This window comes from Rhipicephalus sanguineus, chromosome 1 (assembly GCF_013339695.2).
Source record: "Rhipicephalus sanguineus isolate Rsan-2018 chromosome 1, BIME_Rsan_1.4, whole genome shotgun sequence".
In the NCBI taxonomy this organism is placed as follows: domain Eukaryota; kingdom Metazoa; phylum Arthropoda; class Arachnida; order Ixodida; family Ixodidae; genus Rhipicephalus; species Rhipicephalus sanguineus.
This window is the reverse complement of record NC_051176.1, coordinates 121,649,541-121,671,192: the sequence shown is the minus strand read 5'-3', so window position 1 is coordinate 121,671,192 and position 21,652 is coordinate 121,649,541. Positions and strand designations below refer to the sequence as shown.

General features: G+C 47.4%; 1 protein-coding gene across 1 annotated transcript in view; it reads left to right on the top strand.

Annotated features, from left to right (window-relative positions):
• LOC119379083 (substance-K receptor) overlaps nt 1-20,922 on the top strand; it is a 441,935-nt gene extending 421,013 nt beyond the window's left edge. Inside the window, exon 5 of the mRNA XM_037648255.2 lies at nt 20,410-20,922. Within this exon, the coding sequence (XP_037504183.2) occupies nt 20,410-20,795 (386 nt within the window). The 3' untranslated portion in view covers nt 20,796-20,922. The remainder of the gene's footprint in view (nt 1-20,409) is intronic.
• Nucleotides 20,923-21,652: the final 730 nt, after the last annotated feature.

The following is a 21,652-nucleotide window of genomic DNA, read 5'->3' as shown; positions in this document are numbered from 1 at the left end:
ATATATTACGTAATTTGAATCACCTGTGGCAGATTACGCAATATTTAATCTTGAACAGGATCGCTCAGAATGGCGGACACTACTTCTTCATTAGGTGTAACCGACTAATTAACGACACCGCACACACAGATTTGACGCTTAATTAGCCTTACGCTACATATTGCAAATTACGACTTGTAGCTGAGGTGTTACCACGGCATACCGGCTTGGAACAAATTCTTGGAACCGACACCGGTTTCGAGATGTGCAGCGTCAAACTCGCAGCAATAACGAACCTTTGTTCTATTAGAAAAAAATTAGCGCAGCTCGCACTAAGTCGCGCAAGGCCGGGTCACAACAGAGCTGCTGGGCACGTTTCAGCTTGTCTGGTTAACCATCCGTACAAAATGCTTAGGCGCTGATTGAGCGTGTGCCTGTTAATGACTACGATAATTTTGTATCTACCACACGCGGCAAACCTCGACCATAACAGCTATGCTGTAAAACTCCTATAGCCCGTACGTGCCACAGAAATTGGGCAAATCCCGCTACTCACCACACTCGTCCACTATAAATTAGCGAGGGAACACATGGGCGGCAAACACCGATTAGGATTACCTGTACAGACGTAACCAATAATTAAGAGATACTTAAACGAACCGTCAGAAACACCGGGGCCGTACATTTCAGCTTTTCTTGTTGACCATCTCTACAGAATGTTTGGCCGGTGATTGAGCGCGTGCCGGTTAACGATTATGGTAATTTTGTATCTACGACACACGGCAAACCTCGACCATAACAGCTCTGCTGTAAAAAAGAAATGAGGCAGTTTTTTTACGTCGAAGCAGAAATATTTCTGTGCTCTGTCGCCCACTTTCGAAATGGATATCTTAAATCTGGTGTCATCGTGAGAGTCACTAGAAGTGGATAGGCCTTGGAAACCCATCGGCTGCAATTCCTAAATGCCAGCATGCGCCCGAAAGCATTTAATTGAATACTTGCAACTGGGTTACTCAGTTGAATGTGCATTCCAATATATCGTGAAAATATGGCCAGCTCTCAATATTCTAGTTGAAGGAGTAAAGCTATGCTAGCTGCCCTGCATTAAAAAAAATATATGTGCGTTTAAAAAAAAGAAAACGCCCGTATTAAAATTTTCTTCCCTTTCTTCTGTCCATCTAATGATCGCGCTCTTGTAAGTGAAGCAAGTTTTTCTATATGGCATGGCACGAGACGACCTTCGCGATTGGACGTATTATGTCTTCAACGGCAATACCGAGTCCATACAAATACGCATAATTCTACATCTGTTGAATCTGTTTTTATCTTATTCTTCTTCTTTTTTTTTTAGGTAGATGCTTTGAAGCCACTACGAGGTGTGGTACATTATCATCATCATCTGCAGGTGTTCCTAAATCAACTCGAAAAGCTCTCCAATCTGTCCAGAACAATTAAAAAAAACCTCACATTGCAGCGTGGCATTTTGTATCAGGAATGCACACGCGTATAAGGACGGAAATTAGTGTACGCAGCATCCTTTCATCTAACGCACGTCGACTGCGCGCGAAGCGTTGCCTCACGCCTCGCGTTTGGTCCTCGAGCGTGGTAAAAGGGATCGATCTTTCGAAAGAGCCTTAGCCACAGCGCCCTCATTTAGCAGAATAAAGTCGGCAAAACGTCCATTTCAACCTGTCACACTCTCAGCGCTATGTAAGCACCGCGGCTAAGCGCTCGCGAATGCATTACGACGACTGCGAAGGGCACGGCTACGCAAACTTGTTGCGCGGCACTGAAGCCATGATGTCGAGCTGCGGTTTGCTTTAGTCGATTGCCTGACGTATATGACTAGAGGGGAAAGAAATTCGTGAGTGAATTACATGTTGCGATGTAGAGGGAAGCGATTGCGACACCGCCAAAAGAAAAAAAAGTTCACTCTATGAAGAAAGTCACAGTTTCGCCGCAAGGGCGAAGCAATGAATGCGATAGCAAGAAATCGAAATGTCACACGAAGAACCAGAAGCAGCTCGATACTTGCAGCGTGCCGCTGAAGCACAAAGAAAAACGCCCTAAATGAACGCACAGGCATGCACAGGGAAAGCGTGAACTAACAACTGTCACAGTTGTTACGCCTATGTGCTTGAGCAACACGCTGCAAGTGTCGACAATGGAGAATCAGACGCTTGCTTGCTTGCTTGCTTGACTCTTAATTCTTGGCTCTTACCCACTACGGGGGATTGGCCATGAAACCGGCGGTTAATATAAATGGGGAAATTTAGAATTTAGACGCTCTTAGATATTTCTTCTTCTTTTAAACTGCGGCGCGTGGAGTGACCCTCTGCGTCTCCTACAACAGGTCTGATGCAAGGTGTGCCTGGTGTTCTTTGTCTTGTTTTATTTCTTTCCACATCCCGAGTGGGTGCAGAAAAGGGCCACTTTGTCGTGCGCGACTCAAGGGCAGTTTTCAAATTGAAAGAAAATTAGGAGCGTTGCGTGATAGAAAACACGCTCACGCTCCTTCGAGATTTGCTTACCACCAGCGATACATGGTGTATATGAATAGCTCGCCGTTATTTCACCGGCGCATGCATGGCGTGTGGCTGAGTTGTCTAACGCAGCGCGCTGGGGAGTGAGGGGTTGCTGGTTCGAATCCGCGGTCGGGTACTTCAGAATTTTTTTCTTCTGCTTTATTTTTATTTGTGCATTTATATATATATATATATATATATATATATATATATATATATATATATATATATATATATATATATATATACACACATATACATATCCGGGACATGACGGTGTCGACAGACGGCGACAGCAAAAATCAGCTGAAAGTGTCCATATAATTGCTATCGATATAAAATTACATTCCTGACTCACGGGTTTGGCACTGTCGGGTTCGTCATTGCTACCACAATTTGACTGTGTGAACAGGTCGAAAAATAAAAAGGTACTTCGACACGTTTGGATATTGTAAAAGAAACCCGTAAAGACAGCCTCGTCAGCATGAACACGTACAGTGACATTACCTCCTGATAAAACTGAAAGAATTATATGCGTCACTGGGGGTATTGCGGAATGCCTAACTGACGCTCTCAGACTACAGGCCCGGGCCTTTCTGGTTTACGCCACTTCCACAAAGAGATCCGTAATCAAGCAAATAACTAAAAAAAAGATAAAAGCCAGAGCGTGGTTTCGTTTCGACGTAACTACGACGCCATATCTTAGATTTATTGGCTGCCCGCGCGCTGCCCCCTTTTGCTGGCACTTACCCTCGAAACCATTCTTTTGTGGCCATAAACTGTTGTTTGACATATATACGTATATTCACTGTTTTGTGACGTGGTGTTCTTATACACATCATGTATGAAAGAATATTTCGAGTATCGCAACCAGTGGCGTCGCCAGGGGGTGGCACACCGGGCACGTGCCCCTACCAAAACTTCTTTCTGCGATGGGGCGCAGAGCACAAAATGACACTCACCCGCACTTTCCTGCCCGGCCTCCGCTTCAGATCAAGGATGGGCCCCCACCGAAACAAATTTCTGACTATACACGCCACTGATCACAACCGTCCAAAACATTCGGCCTGAACATTTTACGGGCTGTTTGAGCTTTGAAAAGAATTTCGAAGCTTTTTGGGCCAAAAATACTATGGAACGAATAATGGTAGGTGTTTAATTAAGAAGTAGGAAGACAAGCATCAGACAACAATAAGGGTAACCGATATTCTAGGCGACATTAAGAAAAAAAATGCACCGGGCCAGGCCACGTAATGTGTAGTAAGTACATGTAAGCGGTGGTCAGTTACAGCAACGGAATCTATACCAACAAAGGTAAACGCTGCCGACGACGGCCGAGGGTTCGGTGGGGTGACGAAGTTAAAAGGAAGTTCGCAGGCATGAAATGGAATTTCCTCGCGCAAGACGCAGAAAATTCTGCATCATTGGGAGAGGCTTTCGTCCTACAGGGGACGTAAAATGTACTAATGATGAGGATAGTGCCCAACTACGCGATAAGGAGGCTATCCGTATAGTAGGGCAGACTAAGAATTAATTCTGCGCAATTATAAATTTTTGAAATTTGTGCCAACATCTAAGTTGCGTTCTTGCGTTCGTTTCAGAACCAATGATCTCGAAGTCAGCAGCGTAATGCCAGAGCTACTGCACTGGGTGTTTCGATGTCGTAAGTGAAATCAGAAAGGTGCACTGGAGTTTGAGATCTTTAAATATACAGAAGCACTGTCACACGCGCTCCATTCATGCAGATAGTCCTGCCTTAGTTGGACCTAGAACGATATTAAAAAGATGATCCTTTTGTTGAAGTCATTAATTTGCAACAATTTTTATTACTCGCGAACGAATTTTTCAGAGGCCTGCAACACGAACCGATTTAGAATGCCGAAGTTAGCAATGTCGTGTTAGTAAGGATACGGGTCTACAAAGGCAGCATTTCCAAACGCGTATCAAATGACTGTATACATGTATAAGACGGTGCAAACACCCCGTCAACCTATGTTGCGTAAGGTCGAAAAAGGAACAGCGTGAATCTCCTCGTTCTCTTTCTTCGTTGTTTGCTGCTATAGGTAGGTGCGATGGCCTTCAGCTCCGATGAAACAAAAGTTTGCAAAAAGTTTCCTCGGCGTAGTTTATCGCACAAAACGTTTGCCGGCGAATGGAGAAGGACAGACGAAGGGGCAGCCGCTATTTCTCAATAGTTCGTTGTCATGCAGGACACCGAGTTCTTCGTTCGCGCGAGGCCTCGCGACTGCTGCATGGAAAACTACTCATCATTCCTCAGGGTCCAGAAGTTCTGCGTCATGACAGAAAGCGTGAGAATTCCGGAAAGGCTTCCGTGGTGGTTTTTGCTTTGCGGTATAAAATGTTTCCGAGTTCTGAAACTTCGGATAGAAATTGCCGCATGCGTGTTGTCAAACTCCAAAGTTCGCGTGAAAAAAAAATGTGTGGTTTGTTTTTTTTTATTTTCGTACAAATTTATACCAGTCGAAATAGTTTAATAGAAGGAGGAAGAGCTAGTGTTCCTGCTGCTCTGCACAGGGAGAAAAAGGAAGAAAGGACGCGAGGTAAGGAAAGAAATAACTAATGGCATATTACTTTTCTTTTACATGATCTCTCAAGAGTGCGTCCGTAGTCTTTCATCAAAGTATGCCAGATTCTACCATTATGTCTAGACTCTAGTCCATATTTGTTAAAACATAATCTGGAGAGACGCAGCTGGCTAAAAGACAGGGCGAGTTTCGTCATTTGCGTCTTGCACGACACGTTGTGGTCGTGTTTGTTTTTCATTTACTGCTTAGCGTCGGCTTATTTCATGGGGTTGTTTCTGCGCATAAAAATTCTGTGTTTATTACAGCCGGAAATTGTGAAACATTTCACTTCTCCAGAGGATCAAATGAATGGCCGGAACGGAATGGCAGCACGCCCTTTCTGACGAATGTCATGGTGTGGAAGGCTCTGCGGTAGAATTTTGCCTATCTGAGGTTCTTTCACGTGCGCCTCAACCTAAATAAGTGAACGTGGGCGTTCCTTTAAGCGCATACCACTTTAGGGCCCCGGCTTGTCGTCCATCCACTGTCTCATGTCGCACGGTCCTGCAGTGGTCAATGCAGGCCTAAAACAAGGCTAACAATGCTCAAATCCAGTGCTAAATAAACTAGCAAGGTCTAAAATAATATAAACTACACAAATAACCGAACATAATTGCAATAATTTACCTAAAATCGCGAAAAACGCTTCTGAAACATCCAGTTGATACTCGCGCCACGCAAGAGAGGGAGCCATCGCCTTGCCAAGCGCGCGATTGCCGAGGGAATCACTGGGTTTCCCGTGCTACTCATTTCCACAGGTTTGACGGTAGTGGAGCAGCGTTAAGCGCAGGATTTAGAACCACACCAAGTTCTACACAAGAACGAAATTTTTTTTTAACTGTGCCCTCATGAGACTGTGACCACTGTGACCAAGAATCTAACCCGCTACCTATATATAGTGCTTAGCGCCAGGAAGCGAGGCTCACGGTTGATGCTTACCTTCGAACTGACCCTTGAAAATCAAAATAAACGCGCGCCATAAGCGCCTTCTCATCCTCTACAATCTTGACTCGAGAGAGGGCAAGTTTCTGTGATTTTCTCTCCAATCTGGTTACTGAAGCACGCTTCGAAACGAACGTTATCACTATACAATGTTCACGGAAGCAGACAAAAGGGGCAAAGGAGGGCGCAAGATAGAAAGGGCTTAGAAGACGGCGCCAAGGGGAAAATCTCTTCATGCTAGCATGGGAAACGCGGTAACGCTGGTCAATCCAAAATCTGGTTCCGTGCCTGGAGCTGTTTTCCTGCGCCTCGGTCTCTCTTTCTGTTCTCGACAAACACCCCGTCCACTCAGTCCCTCTACTTTCGAGGTATTATTACTCTGGGCTAAACCGTGCCGGGTCGCGCAGCCCAGTGCCCACCTCCTGTCTGCTCACTGCGGGGCAATCATTTCCTTTTGGCCTTTGCCGTCACTGCGATACACTGTCCTTTTGTCCCGTCTTGGGCCTTCGCCATAGAGCTTTTCATCTGCGCTTTTTGATTGGTCAGCACTAGCTTTCGAACCTCTATTAAGGCTAAGTTTTCTTTGCGAGCCCTCGCAGACTTTCGTATAAACGTACTATACTGAGTGATGCCGCCTGGCAGTATAGGGGGCGTTTAAAAAAATGCTTTACGTACCGTACACTCTTAATCAGGTCCCGCTTAAAGTGCTAGATATAACCAGGAAACCGGACATTTTTCGATTATTTTCCTGGATATAGCCAGCATTTAGCCAGGACCTGATTACGTGTGTACGGAGGGATCAAACCGCAGATCCACCGCAGCGGAGCTCAATGTTAAAAGAATAAGGTCCTATAGACGCCACGTGTACGTCTGTCATAGCGACGTCAACTAGCTTTTTTTGTTTCAAGTGATCACCCTGAGTCCCACTGTGTAACCCCGGTGTGCAAGAACGCACGCACCTGAGGCAATTTCTTTTACCCCCGAAGATGCGGAAATAAAATAGGCAAATATTCAGCCTTACCACTGTCGTCGCTATCGGCCTCCTAGCATCGATGACAACCGTAAGGCTGGATTCTGAAACGTGAGGAAGTAACACCGCCGCATGTTTAAAACGCGTAGTCTATACATGCGAGTTTTAAGATGTGAATTTACGATGTGCGTTCGCCGCGAAAAATTCTCTACGCGTTCCCACGAGGTCGAGCTTGTGCTGTCTTGTGATTGAACACGTGTTATGTTTATACATACATCTCGTGAGTCACGCCCAGGAGCGACACGGTCTGAGTTGTGCATCACTTCCGGCGAGCGACAATAACAGCGCTTGTTTTTCAGTTTCGGTGTGAGAAACACATGCTGTTGTATGCTTTTTTTTGTGTCTGGGTGCGTGACTCATACGCCGTGGTATTTCAAATCTGAATTTCGAGCGCGTAGGCTTATATCTACACAACCACGCTGCTATACCCCGTTTCACACCTCTGCAACGCTGTCGAAGCTATATATACAAGAAGTTGGGCCAGCAAAATGTGCAACTCCGTGCGTCTCGTGGTCGGTTTTCGTAGTTGCAAATGCCCGTGCAAGCCGAGCACGAGCCTGCGCGCGAGGCGACGCGACCGGCAGCAAATAAAGTACCAGAAACCGAAAACAACAAACCACCAAGTGATGTGGAACATACTGATAGCCGTATAACGGAGTTTGTTTCAACGCACAAATTATCTTCACGTATTACTCAGCCTAAAAAAGAAAAAGGAATCACATTACGGGCGGGAAAAACCTTCAGCTATTTGTCGGTGCGAGCACATTTAATGCAAAAAATCTCCGCAGCCTCTATACAGTGTTGCACCATGATGTATGAAACGGAGTTGAGACTTCCTGCGCGATCCAAGATTTCATGGTTGGCTTTTGAGGAGAAGCGGGAAATGCGGTAAGAAACAGGGCACGGTCGAGGAAGTCGAGGAGTAAACAGCTGGCACGGTCGAGGAAACAGCGCGAATTACGGCTCGGCACAAGAGGAGATTGAAGGACATCAGGATAACTTCTGGGTAGCTTCTTCTTGGGCGAGTTGGTTTTTACTAAACATATTGTAGTAGCGCAAAGTTCGAAAAAGAAAGGAAACAGAAGACAGAGAGGAAAGAAAGACGCCCCGCCACGATGGTCTAGTGGTTATGGCGCTCGACTGCTGACCCGAAGCTCGCGGGATCGAATCCCAGCCGCGGCGGCTGCATTTTCGATGGAGGCGAAAATGTTTGAGGCCCGTGTAGTTAGATTAAGGTGCACGTTAAAGAATCCCAGGTGGTCGAAATTTCCGGAGCCCTCTACTACGGCGTCTCTCATAATCATACCCTGGTTTTGGGACCTTAAAACTCCAGATATTATTATTAGGAAAGAAAGACAGGCGCTGCAACTGGTGTGAAGTTGCGATATGCGTTCCCTGCGAAAATTCGCCACGCGTTTCTGGACGCACAACAGCGCCGAAGGACAGCGCTGTTGTGTGCCCTTCGATCTCCTCCTATCCTCACCGTAATTTGCGCGGTTTTCAAGATGTTCAAGAATAGTAGGCGCCGTCCTAAAGCGTCGCGGTTGCGCGTGATTTTGCGTCGTCACTTTCTGACCAGTCAGTGACAAGATATGGGCGCAGACACGTGCTGACGTCGACATGCGGCGGCTTAGTCGGTCTGAGCTGTTTGCTGCTGCGGATAGCCAGCGCGATTGCGCTCTCGTTCTTCCTTTAGTTCGAGAAAATCTGCGCCGTTTATTTCAGGTCGTATTTTGTTTTTGTCTTGACACATTCGGGAGAAGGCCCGAAAGTCACATCGCGCGATAGGAAGGGAGCCTTCCTGACAGGTATTAGTGCCGCTGTCTTCCGACGCTGCCTCGGTGCTCGCTCCCACTTGATCCATGTCGAGGTATAGAGGGGATACTACGTGTCCACCCGCACTCCTAAAAGCCTATTCTCGCACTTTCACCTCACTTTATGTACACTCTTCGTTTCTTGAATGTGTACCTTTTTTCACGGCTTTTCTTTTACCCGTTTCCCGCCATCTTGCTAGAGTCGTTTCTGTCTCAGCTTCTAAATCTTAGGGGAAGTACGAGATCTTCCGTATCTTAGCCGGAGGAACAATACGCTCGGTTTTACAAGTTGTGATTAATGCTAAAGGCCATCTTCAAAATACCCCTGAAGAGCGGCACTTTTGAAATACACTTCTCCGCGACCGAATTACTGCGGTAAAAAAAAGTAACACTTAAACAACCTGGGGCTAATTTTCCAACAAACTGGCTTTGTGAACGGCGAGCAGTGCTAAAAGCATTGTGGAACTAAGTTTATACGCATAAAATCTATATAAACTCCAGAAAGAAAAATTATGGTGTTCCAGCTAAATGAACGCACCGAACCGCACGGCTTTATTCTAGTAAGTGCACACGTGTGAAATGAATTCATGCCGCATTCACAGAGGTGAAGACACATTTTGAAGTTATATAGGCTGTTGTGTGTGGGATGGACCTTCTCATATCGGACGCACATGGAAAACCAAACAATTCCTTGTCGAAAAACACAAAAAAAGAACATTTATGCGCACTGCCGCACCCTTTGAGGAAAACCAAGTATGGACAAGAGAGCTTGTCCAGCATTCTGAATCCGTCATCGAGGTATCGCGCGTTGCATTTCGAAGCGCCTTTAGTAGGTATTTACAAGGAACTGAACACGTATGCAAAAGGTCACACAAGATGATGCAATGAGGATTCGTGTAACATGTGTATTTTCTCTTTCACTTCTGTTTGTGGTGCATTTGTAAGCAAAAGAAGACGGAGTGTTTGCCGAAACTTGTTTCGCAGTCACGTGTGGCCACAAGAATTCGCTTACACTCGTGGTCAAAACGTGAAATGAGAGCTCCGATTCGCTTTGAAAAACCCTTCGTTGGATATGTATGAGCTCAAAGCTTACAAATCAAGTCACCAAGTGGAACTAAGGAGTGCCGTATAGTTAGGTACGGCGGTTCTATTGTATCACGCCAAACTTGTCGCCTGTGTATTCACAATGGAGGCAAGTATCACGCTCTTGTCCTCAAGTTCAGACTCCAGAGTCACTCCTCGTTTTCTAGCTTGTAAACAAGGCAGTGACGGTATGTTATTTCAGTCACGCTTCGAGTTTGCTCAACGTGACACGATTTGCGCGCGTGCGTGTGTGTGTGGTGATGTCGATTATTATATCACAACTAGTGCAGCGAACGATTCTTTCGCAGCGAAGTGCATGTACGATTCCTCTGCTCAAGTGGTATTTGTTCAGATTTTAAGTCGGTAAAATCTGAACGATGAGCGCAAGTTTTTTATACTCACCTGTTCATGGCCTTCCAGTGATACTGCTTTTTAGCCCGCATAAGACAGATTCACCTGGGATTATGTGAACTGTGTCTATCCCAGGCAGTCTCGTGCGCTTCAAAACAAATGAAACCAAATGCACTACTTGGTTCAGACTTAAGTGAACCGATAGAGCTCCTCCAAGGTCCATCTAAATCAGACTTAAACCAAATGCGGCGGCCTTTTAGTTACTCTTACTCAGATGAACACCGATGCGGATTCATATTGACCTACTCGGGCGCGTGTTCGTGCCCACTCGGGCACATCAGAAGCTACGTGGTGGCTAAATGGCGACTGCTTTCTGCTGCCGACAACGATGCAGCGATGTCCGATTACTGACTGTGGCGGTATAATGCTGTGGGGCATAACGCAAGAACACCTGTGCACTTGGAGGGAAGCGAAACTTCAAATAAATTTAGCTAGCCGAAATTATTCCCGATCCTTTCCCCATTACGTCGCCTCTCGTAGCACGTTCGATTATTTCACTCGTCAAAGCCCACGATTTGAATTGAGGCTGAATATTACTCAAATTAACGAATTACTCTTGCCCTAAGCGATTTGTCTCACGAGCGAGTTCATCGGCTCCTTTTCAGTAAGCACGCACACGCTGCCCTTCGGTCCAACCATGGAAGTGGGACAGGAAGAGCGCCCTCAGTTCTGAAGTGCACATTTTAGTGTGACCCCTTTGCTTCACTAACCTTCGGATTTCGCTGTCAAACACGTGTCTCGCAATGTGAACATCTGTACGCAGAAGCAAGAACTTTCCGCATTTCACTAAGATTGCGACAACCAACGTTAGTGAATTGGCAACTATGTAAAATGAGCCCTACACTGCATGTATTGCTGAGCTATCTAGCACCATGGTTGCAGTAGTAAACTGGAAAGGGCACAATATAGTGGGCTTTGTTCTAGCCCATTCGAACATTAATTATAATGGAGTGGCCGTAAATCTGTCAACGTTGAATGAATTTGTTTTAAGGTGCTGCAGGTTGCACTGAAAGAAAGTTGAGGCAGTATGAGAAAGTTTTGACGACATTCCACAGTGGCTATTCCTAAGTCCTATTTATGTTAAGTGCTTGTGTAAACGCATTTATGCGGGGAAAAGCGGGCTCCATTCCGCTATCGCCATAAAATCTCATCTACCCTCAAAACCAGAAACTGTCTTAGCGCCAGTACATCGAGTGTCAAACCTAATCGAGGCATTTCCCATTTCAAGTAAGAAAGCGGTGCCTATTGCGGCTGTTTGCTTTCAGATGTGTTGTCTGGCTCTCGCTTTTTCGCTTCGTCTATTATTCAAACGCGCGGCAATCTTTGCTTGCAGGACAAATGTTCGCGAAGTAGATGTCTGAGCCGGTATGCAATATCATCGCCCTTGCTTCATCAAGGCGAGCGAAACGAAAGCAGTCGTTCCCGGCAAATGAATCATCAAAAGATGCTATAAAACTGTCTGATCTTTTTCTCTTTTTCCAGGAAACAGAGGTAAAAGCGAAAACCTTCGTCGAAGGGCAAAATAACTGGCGGGACGCGAATTTCCAGATTAACATGGTCAGCATTATAGACTTGTGAGTCTACTTTTTTTCAGCACGACGGCGCCTGTAATAATGCATGTATATATGATGGTATTTTCCGCTGTGGAAAAGAAGCGACAGAAAATTCCTTGGACCAAACCGAAACAAGTCAGGTCGAAGTAATGGCTTCAGTGACGCACGAGTACGCAGCCGTGCTCGTGCGCATTATACTTTATCCCCGCGCTCTCGTCGGCACCCAGGAAGTTCAGGCGAGCGTGTCGTGCATAAGCGGGGAAGGCGCGTATGGGCGGCCTGCCAGTGTAAGTGCAGCATACGCACCGAACTATAGGGAGAGCCGAGGAGACGGTGTGTCGAATGCCGGCCGTTCCCTGCCAAATGGTTCCTCCGTCTTACATCCCATTTCACCGCTCGCCTGACACAGCGGCGAGAGCAAATTGTGCGTGACTCTCTTGCAGCTGCTGACCACAGAAACGCGCAAAAGGAAGGGGTGGTGGGAGGGGGGGAGGTGGACGTTCTTCGAGGAGCGCTGTACGACGGGATGCAATTGTGTTCCCTGGCTAAAGGCCCAAGGAGATGATATAGCGTAATGCCTTCATAACAAAAGGGAAATGTTCGGCCCTTATAGCCGGTTAACGGCAACGCTTTCGTCATCAGCAATCCGGTACTTATTGGACGAGATTAACTTCCTTATCCTTGCTTGCCCGAAAATACATTAACAAGGCCACAACGGATCCTGTCGGTCGAGAGCACCATCAATGTCCTCAAAGGTGGCCGTTACGAAACTGAGTGCAGATTAAGGTTCCGAAAAAATAAATCTTTCCGTATACGTTTTCAGGAGCTTGCTTCTTATGCTCGGGGCTTGTCCATCGCTGTAGTAGCCGCTAGTTCTCATTGCTCCCGCTAGCTTGGCTCAGCGCACGCTCGCGCGAAAGAGAAATCTTCTTCCTCTTGTTCTTCGAGCGCCTTTATAATGATATTAACGCAGGGAAAACCACATATAGCATAGCCAACTGTAGCATGCGGCGCTCGCTTCACTCCGGCGCGTGCTCTAGTTTGATATGGACCGCTAGAGGGCCACAACAGCGCGATTCCTCTCTTTGCACAGTCGTCAGTCAATCCGCTTCGACACTAATAACATGAACGAAGAAGACAAGGCGGCGGAGCGGAGGGCTCGCAAGGCAGCAGCAGTGCGGGCTTCCCGCCAAGACCCTGCGGTGAGAGCTCGCGGGGCCGCAGAGAGACGTCCGCGTCGCGCGGACCCCGAGATACAAGCCCGCGAAGCCGTAGTAACGCGGAAGCGGCGGCAAGAACCTCGAAGAGGTACGGGCGCGGGATGCAGCGGCCAAGCGCCGAAAGCCGTCGCTGCCTGAAGTTGGTGGCGCCGACACACGTTCGGCCACAGCTGCAATGTCTGCGACCGCCTGTGGTTCGACAACAACCTGACCAGAATCGCTACTATAACAACGTGTCACGTCTTTATATGACAGTAGAGGAATTGTAAGGAGCGTTCACGGTTTACCGGATTATCTCCGAGCAAGCTCCTCTAACATCATTCACTCCGTGGATATGGTGGGGATTTGTTTTGTTTCTTTCACCCCCCACAGACTTGACTTGCTTTTCAGGCCGTTCATTTTCTTATTTTGAGAGAAAACCTTCTTTATTACAGAAAGTGTACCAGCTTGCAAGTGCTGTCTCTTTTTTCTTTTTTTTTTTCTTTGCGGCTCAATACATGAAAGCGACGAACGCCCATCTCAATGTCATTAAAACGAGTATCCGTTCTTCTGTTTGTAATTGCCGGTGGGTCAGGAGGAAAGAAGTAATGTTCTATATTAGAAACCTAGAGTAATAGTGTAAATGATGTTGTCCCGTGTTTGTGACAATGAAGAAGCAAGCAGTCAAACCGACAGAGGCCGAATTATTTGTTGGGGCGAAGTTGTGCCCAGCAAAATGGACACTCACAGTGCAAAAGCAAGGAACACTCGCACTACAACAGCTGCGAGCACGCTCGTCGGTTGTCGATATTCGTAAAGCACGTCGTCTTTTATACATGTCTGATCTAAATTTCCAGCGTTACCGTTGGTGCTTGCGTTAGTTTCTGAATAAACTCGCACCGTTCGCGAAATGATATCGGAACATTCTAAGACAATCGCCAAAGTTCCGACAAATTCCGGCGCGGCCTGAACTGAGCGTTGGCAACATGTGTAATAGCTTTCCTAAGTGAAGCCCAGTAACATGGAAATAAGGAAAGAAGCGCGAGTGGCAATATTAATTGGTGCATCCATATAGAGCATTATTATCTACTAAGGCTTGTTCTGTGTGCGAGTGCTATATCTCTCTAATAGTGTTAGTGTCGTGGGAGTCTTGTTATTTACTTATTACTATTTTTGATGCGATGTAAAACACTTCATTTGTTGTTCTCGGCGTTCAATTTTCTGAGTGACCAGTGATTAAGCCGTACTTAAAGCAGCTGAATTAACCAGAATATTTTCTGTCATTTTACGTGCCAGAACAACGATCTGATTGTGAGGCACGCCCTAGTCGAAGTGTCCAAATTATGTTGATCACTTGGGGTTCTTTAACGTGCCCCTTAATCTAAGTACGCGGGTCTTCCTGCATTTTGGCACCATGGAAACGCGGTCCAACCATTGGCGGTAATCTAACCCGCGTCCTCGATGTTAAGGGTGCGACACCTCACTATGACAGGTAAAGCGGCTGAATTCTGCACTCCGTCCGTCTATCGCAATCTATCTGAAAAGCAGAACGTGGTATTATGATGAGAAAACGGAATTGCAGTAAGAGTTTGCAAAACCTATGCATTAAATGATTTACACAGAAATAATGAAGGCTCACAACAAAACAACAAATGCGGACAGGCGGGGTAAGGAACCAAGTTTTTTTGCCGTTATCGTGTAAAACGCAACTTGCAAAATGGTAGCTTTTGTAACACGTCACTTGGCGACAAACATGCAGCACAAGATGATGCGAGCCTCTTTTAAGCAACAAACAAAATTGGTTTAGGCTCCTTTGCGTGGGTGCCACTCGCCTCTTTTCCTACGTCATGTTGCCCAACCAAGGAAAATGTAGGACCGACTGCCTCGTTGACAGGGCGAACGCCACTGCTGATTTTCCCATCACGAGTGGTGACGCGCCAGACCATAGCGAACACCGTTTCCTCGAGTATGGCTGTCAACTGGAGGGAAGAAGCGGGAGAAGTGATCCGGGATTCTGGAAATAACCAACATACACACACCGATTATTTGTATTTAAAACCACTTTTTGTTCAACACACCATTACTGTACAAACATCTGACACGTGTGTTTCGTTTTAAACGATTTCGCAACGAAAACAAATTTTCACGTAAAAGAAGGCGGGAACTTTGTTTCGCAATAGGGACTGGCTATGCACGAATAAAACGACTTCTTTTCTGAGAAATCGCTTCAAATTTTGCTTTCAGAATAAGTCCGGCTTTGCGCCAGCATATCCCGACACAAAAGCACATCCTCCGGTAGTCAGGGGCACGTCGTGAGCGGTTACTGACCGCCTGTTTTACAAACGCAACCCATCCTTAAATACTTAGATAAACACATGCGAGTACGAGCGCCCGAACGACACCCAGCGCGCGCGGACACCGTCTACATCGAGATCAGACATGTCATATGCAGGAATTACCGCACATAGCTCCCACAGTCCCGTATACTCACTCAATTCTGTTATAACGTCAAACGTCATCGCAGGTGTAGGCAAACCACGAAAACGGCAAACAGAAACGAGGAAAAAGAGTGCACGGCGGTGGCCGCAACAACGCGCGCCGTCGAAAGTCTCGAGCTTTTAACCTTACCGGCGATGCGTGTCCAACTTAAGTGGCTACCGCTTACGCGTTGGAAACATCATAATATATCTGCATCTTAAGCTACCGTCTTTAAGCCAACAAAAACCATTATATATAGTGCGTCTGAGCGTTCTGTAGACGGGCTTTTTTCACGTTCCCACGCGCGGAAGCATGATGCACACGATGGAAATGTCATTATGAAGTAGACTCATCTCAAAACGACATCTTGTACCTTCAGCAGTGCAGACACAATGTACGATCAGCAAACAATTTACTGTTTGCATCGCTCATTTTATGGGAGCTTGTACAGCAACGCGCATAGCGGTGTCAACTCGTTAAGTGACAGTTTTAGTTGGGCATCCGCTACAGCCCCGCGGACGCAGGCTACTGTTGGAAATGGCTGGCAGCCTACTTCCGCAGAGCTGCTGCAGACGGCCAGCTAAGGCTGTATAATTAGTACCTACGAAAGCAGTACATTCACCGTTAACAGGCGCACGTTGTCCGTGTCCGCAGCTCCACGAATATTCCGCCCTCCAAGCGTCACTTCGAGCACGCAGCCTGGCGGCACCGCCACCGAAGATGCGCATGTTCGCTCGAACACAAAACTACAAGAATGGCAAGGTAACTGATGCAATCCGCGCAACCAACGCAACGCATTCCAAAAGGCCGAGGAGACTGAGGGAGGAAGCGGAGGCGCCGCGCCAGCCCGACTGCGTTGGCGAGCCATGCCGCCATACGGCGCCGAACGGCAAACGCGCGATATGTACAGCGTACACGGCGGCGCCTTCATCACGGAAGCTAACCGAAACGCGCTTCAGGAGAGTTCCGTGACTCCTGGAGAAATGCTATCTATTTCTGCTTCTACCTTCCGAAAGAGGTCAAATGGTTACCCGAAGAGGGTCACAGTGCCGTAACCCTCTTTTGACTCTTTTTTTCTTTTTTTTTTTTTCTTAGAGCGTGGTATACAGTTCTAAATGCCGCGCTAATGTCGTTCTGGTGTAGGTCTTGGTGTAGTTCCAAATCCTGCGCTTAATGCAGCTTCACTACCGTGAAACCTGAGGAAGTGCGCAGCACTGGCAACCCAGTGATTCTCTTGGCAATCGCGCGCTTGCCGAAGCGGTGGCGCCCTCTCTGACGCGGTGCGGGTATCGGCCGGATTTTTCAGAAGCGCTTTTAGCGATTTTAGGTCAATTATTGCAATTAATTCTTGGTTATTTCTGTAGTTTATGTTACTTTAGACCTTGTTTATTTTGCACTGGTTTTGAACATTGTTAGCCTTGTTTTAGGCCTGCATTAAGCACAGCCGCACCATGCGACATGAAACAGTGGATGGACGACAAGCCGGGTCCCTAAAGTGCTAGCACTTAAAATTCTGCGCACGAGCTAGAAAGGCTTTTTCCACCAGGAGTGCTTATCTAGACGTTGCACCATTTTCAAAACGAAATCAGTCGTCGTACATTGGCTCCAATGCGTTTTTTTTTTTCACTTTCTTCGTCATCATCATCATTCACAGCCTATTTTACGCTCATCGCAGGAAAAAGGCTTCTCCCAATAATATCCCGTTTACCCTATTTTGTGCGGGTTTATTCTATTTTATTTATGTGAACTTCCTAATGTCGTCACACCACGTAACTCGCTGCCGCCCACGGTGGCGTTTGCCACGGTATCCATTCCGCTACTCTAAGCGTCCAGCGGTTGCCTGTCCTACGCATTAAAGGAGCCCTGCAACACTTTTTCAAGTAATCAACGAATGACTTCATTAACAAAGTTTATTGACCCACAAATAGACTGCCGCAAAAATTTTTAAAATCTGTCAAGTACGAGCGGAGTTACGAAGATTGGCCGCACTCTTTAAGCGCTTTCTCGCTTCTTTCGTACTAGCGAGCGCGCTGAAAGCTACGCAGAGAAGGATGACAATGGGTAAAGGAGCTACGTCCGTTGGTAGCGCGCGTCATGACCGTGAGCACTTTTTTTTTTAATGCGCGCGGCTTACTTTCAGTGTGATCGCGATCGCGCTGGTTTAATTCTATACTTCGTGTCACTTTAGCACTACAGAATGAAGCATCGCGACATCCCGTGGCGGCTGCGGTAGCTATGCAGCTCACGATGCTCAAATTAGGCAATGGCCGCGTACTTTGTATTTAGGACGCGGTCATTTTCGATTATGGCATCATTTGTCGAGAAAAGAGCGAGCGATTTAGAGCTGACTATGAAAATTAATTGTAATTTCCAAGCCGCGTTCTGCGCTATAACGTTTGGCTCACATGTTCTCCCGAGCCTCGGCTACCAATCACCAACGTTTTCTGATTGCGCTCAAAAAGTGTTGCAGGGCCCCTTAAGTGACAATCCCAAGTCCAGTTTTTTCGCTTAATGTCATTTAGCATCACGGCTACGCCTGTTTACTCTCGGACCCATTCTTCTGCGTTCTGATCTCTTGATGTTACGCCTATCATTTTCCGTTCCATCGCACACTGCGCGGGTGTTAAAGGGACCGACAACCAATTTTTATGGTGCCCATTTTCTTTAGCGCAATGGAAAGCTTACCGGTGAGGGTGTCCAATCACGGAACGGTAACCTGGAAAGCGCCGTAAAACATTTGTAATCAGAATTTTTCAATCTGCGGCGAATATGAAGTCGCAAACACAAGTGACAACCCATGCTGCAAACAGTGAGAGCGTGAGTGGTTTGTGTTCGAGCGTGGTGGTGTGCCGCGCATGCGTGCACACCGCGCGCATGCGACGCGGCTCGACATGTTCCACTGGTTACCGCGAAGGCAGTGCCGCTTCTCACCGTGCAACTCCTTTTACCTCGTAAACAGCACAAGATAGAGCGGGGATAGATAATAATATACATACTCTAATATTCAGGACTAATTCTGGCACGCGTGACAGCATCAGACTACGTGCAGCAAAAAGTGATCGACTCCATACCAGCTTCAAGGCTTTTCCGCTAGGCTGCGCCACGTACCGGTTCTTGTTACTTTTAAACGCGATTTGAACATATAAATCCTACTCACAAGGCGAAAAGGATGCCGGAATCTGTCACTATATTTCAGTGTCGTATCATTTTTGCCAGGATCTAATCACACGTTCTGACCAGTTGTCAGTCCCTTTGAAGGGGCCCTGCAACGCTTTTTCAGCATGGTCAGAAAGCGCTGCCGATCGGTAGTCGAGGTTCCTGAGAACATGTGAGCCAAACGTTATAGCGGAGCGTGCGGCCTGGAAGTTGCAATTAATTCTCAAAGTCAGCTAGAAACCGCGCGCTCTTCTCTAAACAAATGATGCCATATAACCAAATGACCGCGCCATAAACCCAAAGTCCACGGCCATTGGCTGATTGAAGCATCTTAAGCTGCATAGTTACCGTGGCAGCCGCGGGATGCCGCTACGTGCCCGTGCGCCTGCTCGCAATCACACTGAAAGGAAGCCTCGCGTTCGAAGCAGAAAAAAAAGAAAGTGCGCAAGGTCATAACGCGCGCTAACGAACGGACTTAGCTTCTTCTCTCATGTCATCCCCACCTCCCTGCGTAGCTTTGAGCGCGCTCGCTGGTACGAAAGGAGAGAGAAAGAGCTTAAAGCATGCGACAAATTCATTTAACTCCGCTCGTACTTCACCCCGATTCGAAAAAAATTTTTTTTTTCCGGCAGTCGATTCTTGAGGCAATAAACTCCTTTCCTGAAGCCATTCGACTATTACTTGGAAAAGTGTTGCAGAGGCCCTTTACCTTCTTACGAGTTTCCTTGTTATCCTCCCAGTTTCCGCCCCGTATGTTGTATCTGGCAGTATGCAATGGCTGCACACATTTCTCTTTAGGAAGAGCGGCAAATTGCGTGTCGTAATTTGGGAATGTCTGGCGTACGCGCTTCAGTCCATCCTTATCCTTCGGTGGATTTCCTTTTAATGAGTGGTTTCTCCCGCTATTAACTTACATAGATATGCGTACTCTTGTACATAAAGTAAAGGCTGGTTGCCAATCGTGAACCCTTTTTCTTTAGACAGGCCATTTAGCATTATGCTTGTCTTCAGCACATTCGTATTTAGCCTTACATAATACTTTCTCGGTTTAGGTCTGAAAACGAGTCTTCAGGCATATTACACTATTTGTCGCCGTCATTGCATATGACGGACGGATGGACCGATGAACAAAAACATTGAAAAATGCAACGTTGTGTTTTCAACTGATGTCGCCGTAATATGCAAAAAAAAGTGATAGCTTTCAGCCAAGCTACTTGATGCAAGGATTGCACACATACGAGCTTGCCGAAGATTTAAAACTTAGTATGTGAGCTAAACTAAGTGTTAGTAAATGTCTGAAAAGTTCTATGCCATGGAGGTTCCTCATAGTAACTTAGCTAGTCTTAATATAAGATACGTACTCGTTCACGCTGCTGTCGCAGATATTAGAACAACAAAATGCGCGTTCTTTTCACCAACAAAATTACGAATTATTGAGCTTTGACACGCAAATATAAGCACAGGGATAATAATGTGGCTAGCTTTATAATAGTTAGTGTCGTTTTTGCGCGAAAGCGAGCGTAGAAGGAACACGCAAGGATTATTATGTGCTCTTACTCATTGTGTGGAAATCGTGCACAAGTAAATATCGTGTTCTTGTGCGAAAAACCGTTGCACGGCACTAAGATTGCATTTTTCTTTTTTTTCTGTGCAGGCGCTAGCATTCACTCTGCTCGGATGGACAAGTGCCAGCGGACGTGCACCAAGACCCGCTGCACCGTATCCAGCTTCCACAACCACCACAGCTGCCCAGTCACCTGCGGTGGCCCTAAGACTGTTGTGGGGCGCCAGCGCTCGTACCAGGGCTGCCCGGAGTCCGGCCGACCCGCCAGCTGGGCTGTCGGACGACTGGTCTACTCGGCTCAGCGTGGCACCGCGCAGGACGCCGAGCAGCCGCGAGAAGCCGCCGACTACACCGATGAGCCCAACCGAGGCACCGCAGATGAGGAAAGCTGCCTCCAGTGCCGCCACTCCCACAATCACGCTGGCAGTGGGGAACCAGCCTTCGGTGCCCCAGGGGCTAATGGAAGCCTCGCCTGAGCGCGTCACCACGACGCGCGCTGTGGTTCGCCGGAAACTGCTCTTACCGGATGACCGCTCACCGACAGAGCACATCATCGCGACGTCGCTCGAACCGCACGCCAGCTCGGTGGTCTACGAGTCCTCTTCGCAGGCGCGCCCCCGCAAAGCGGCGCAACAAGCCAGCGGCGAAGCCGCGAGCTCTCCTAATGTGCTAGTGTACGCGTCGGCTTTCAGCGAAAAACTGGTCGCCCCCGACGGAAAACAGGCTAACCAGCAGCTCCCGTCGCGCACTGTGAAGCCGAGTTTTAAATCGCCCCGTCGAACCATCACAATTCCCTACAGTGTTCCGCAACGCGCGGTTGTGAGCGGCACAAACGGGCAGAAACAGCCCGATAGACACCACATCGAGTCGTCCACCGCGAAGCAAAAGCAGCGGAGTGCTGCTCCCGGCGCAAGCAATTTTGTTGTGCGTCTTCCAGACTTTCTGCATCTGCCAAACACGCTGGTCCCGGCCCCTTCGCCCCCGCGATCGACGAAAGGCAACAGTGCACTCTCGTACCAACCAAAGCGTGCATCATTCAGTGCACTTTCTCCATCAGTGGCACTTTCTGCGCGGTCATCGCCAGCTTCGTACAGGCGGGATTACCGGCCTAGCGTTCCGGTGGATAGGGACGGAAGCTTGGACAAGCGCGCTCCAGCGAAAGATGAGCCATCGTATTTTAAGGAGTTTCCCTACGCCGACGATAGTTCAAGCTATGAGGAAAACGAACGCCACGAGCCACATGGACACGGGAGCGAAGCAGCCCACGCTCCTTATCGTAGACCGCTGTATACATTCCCAAAGCCAATCGATTTTGGGCTGTCGAAGATGAATC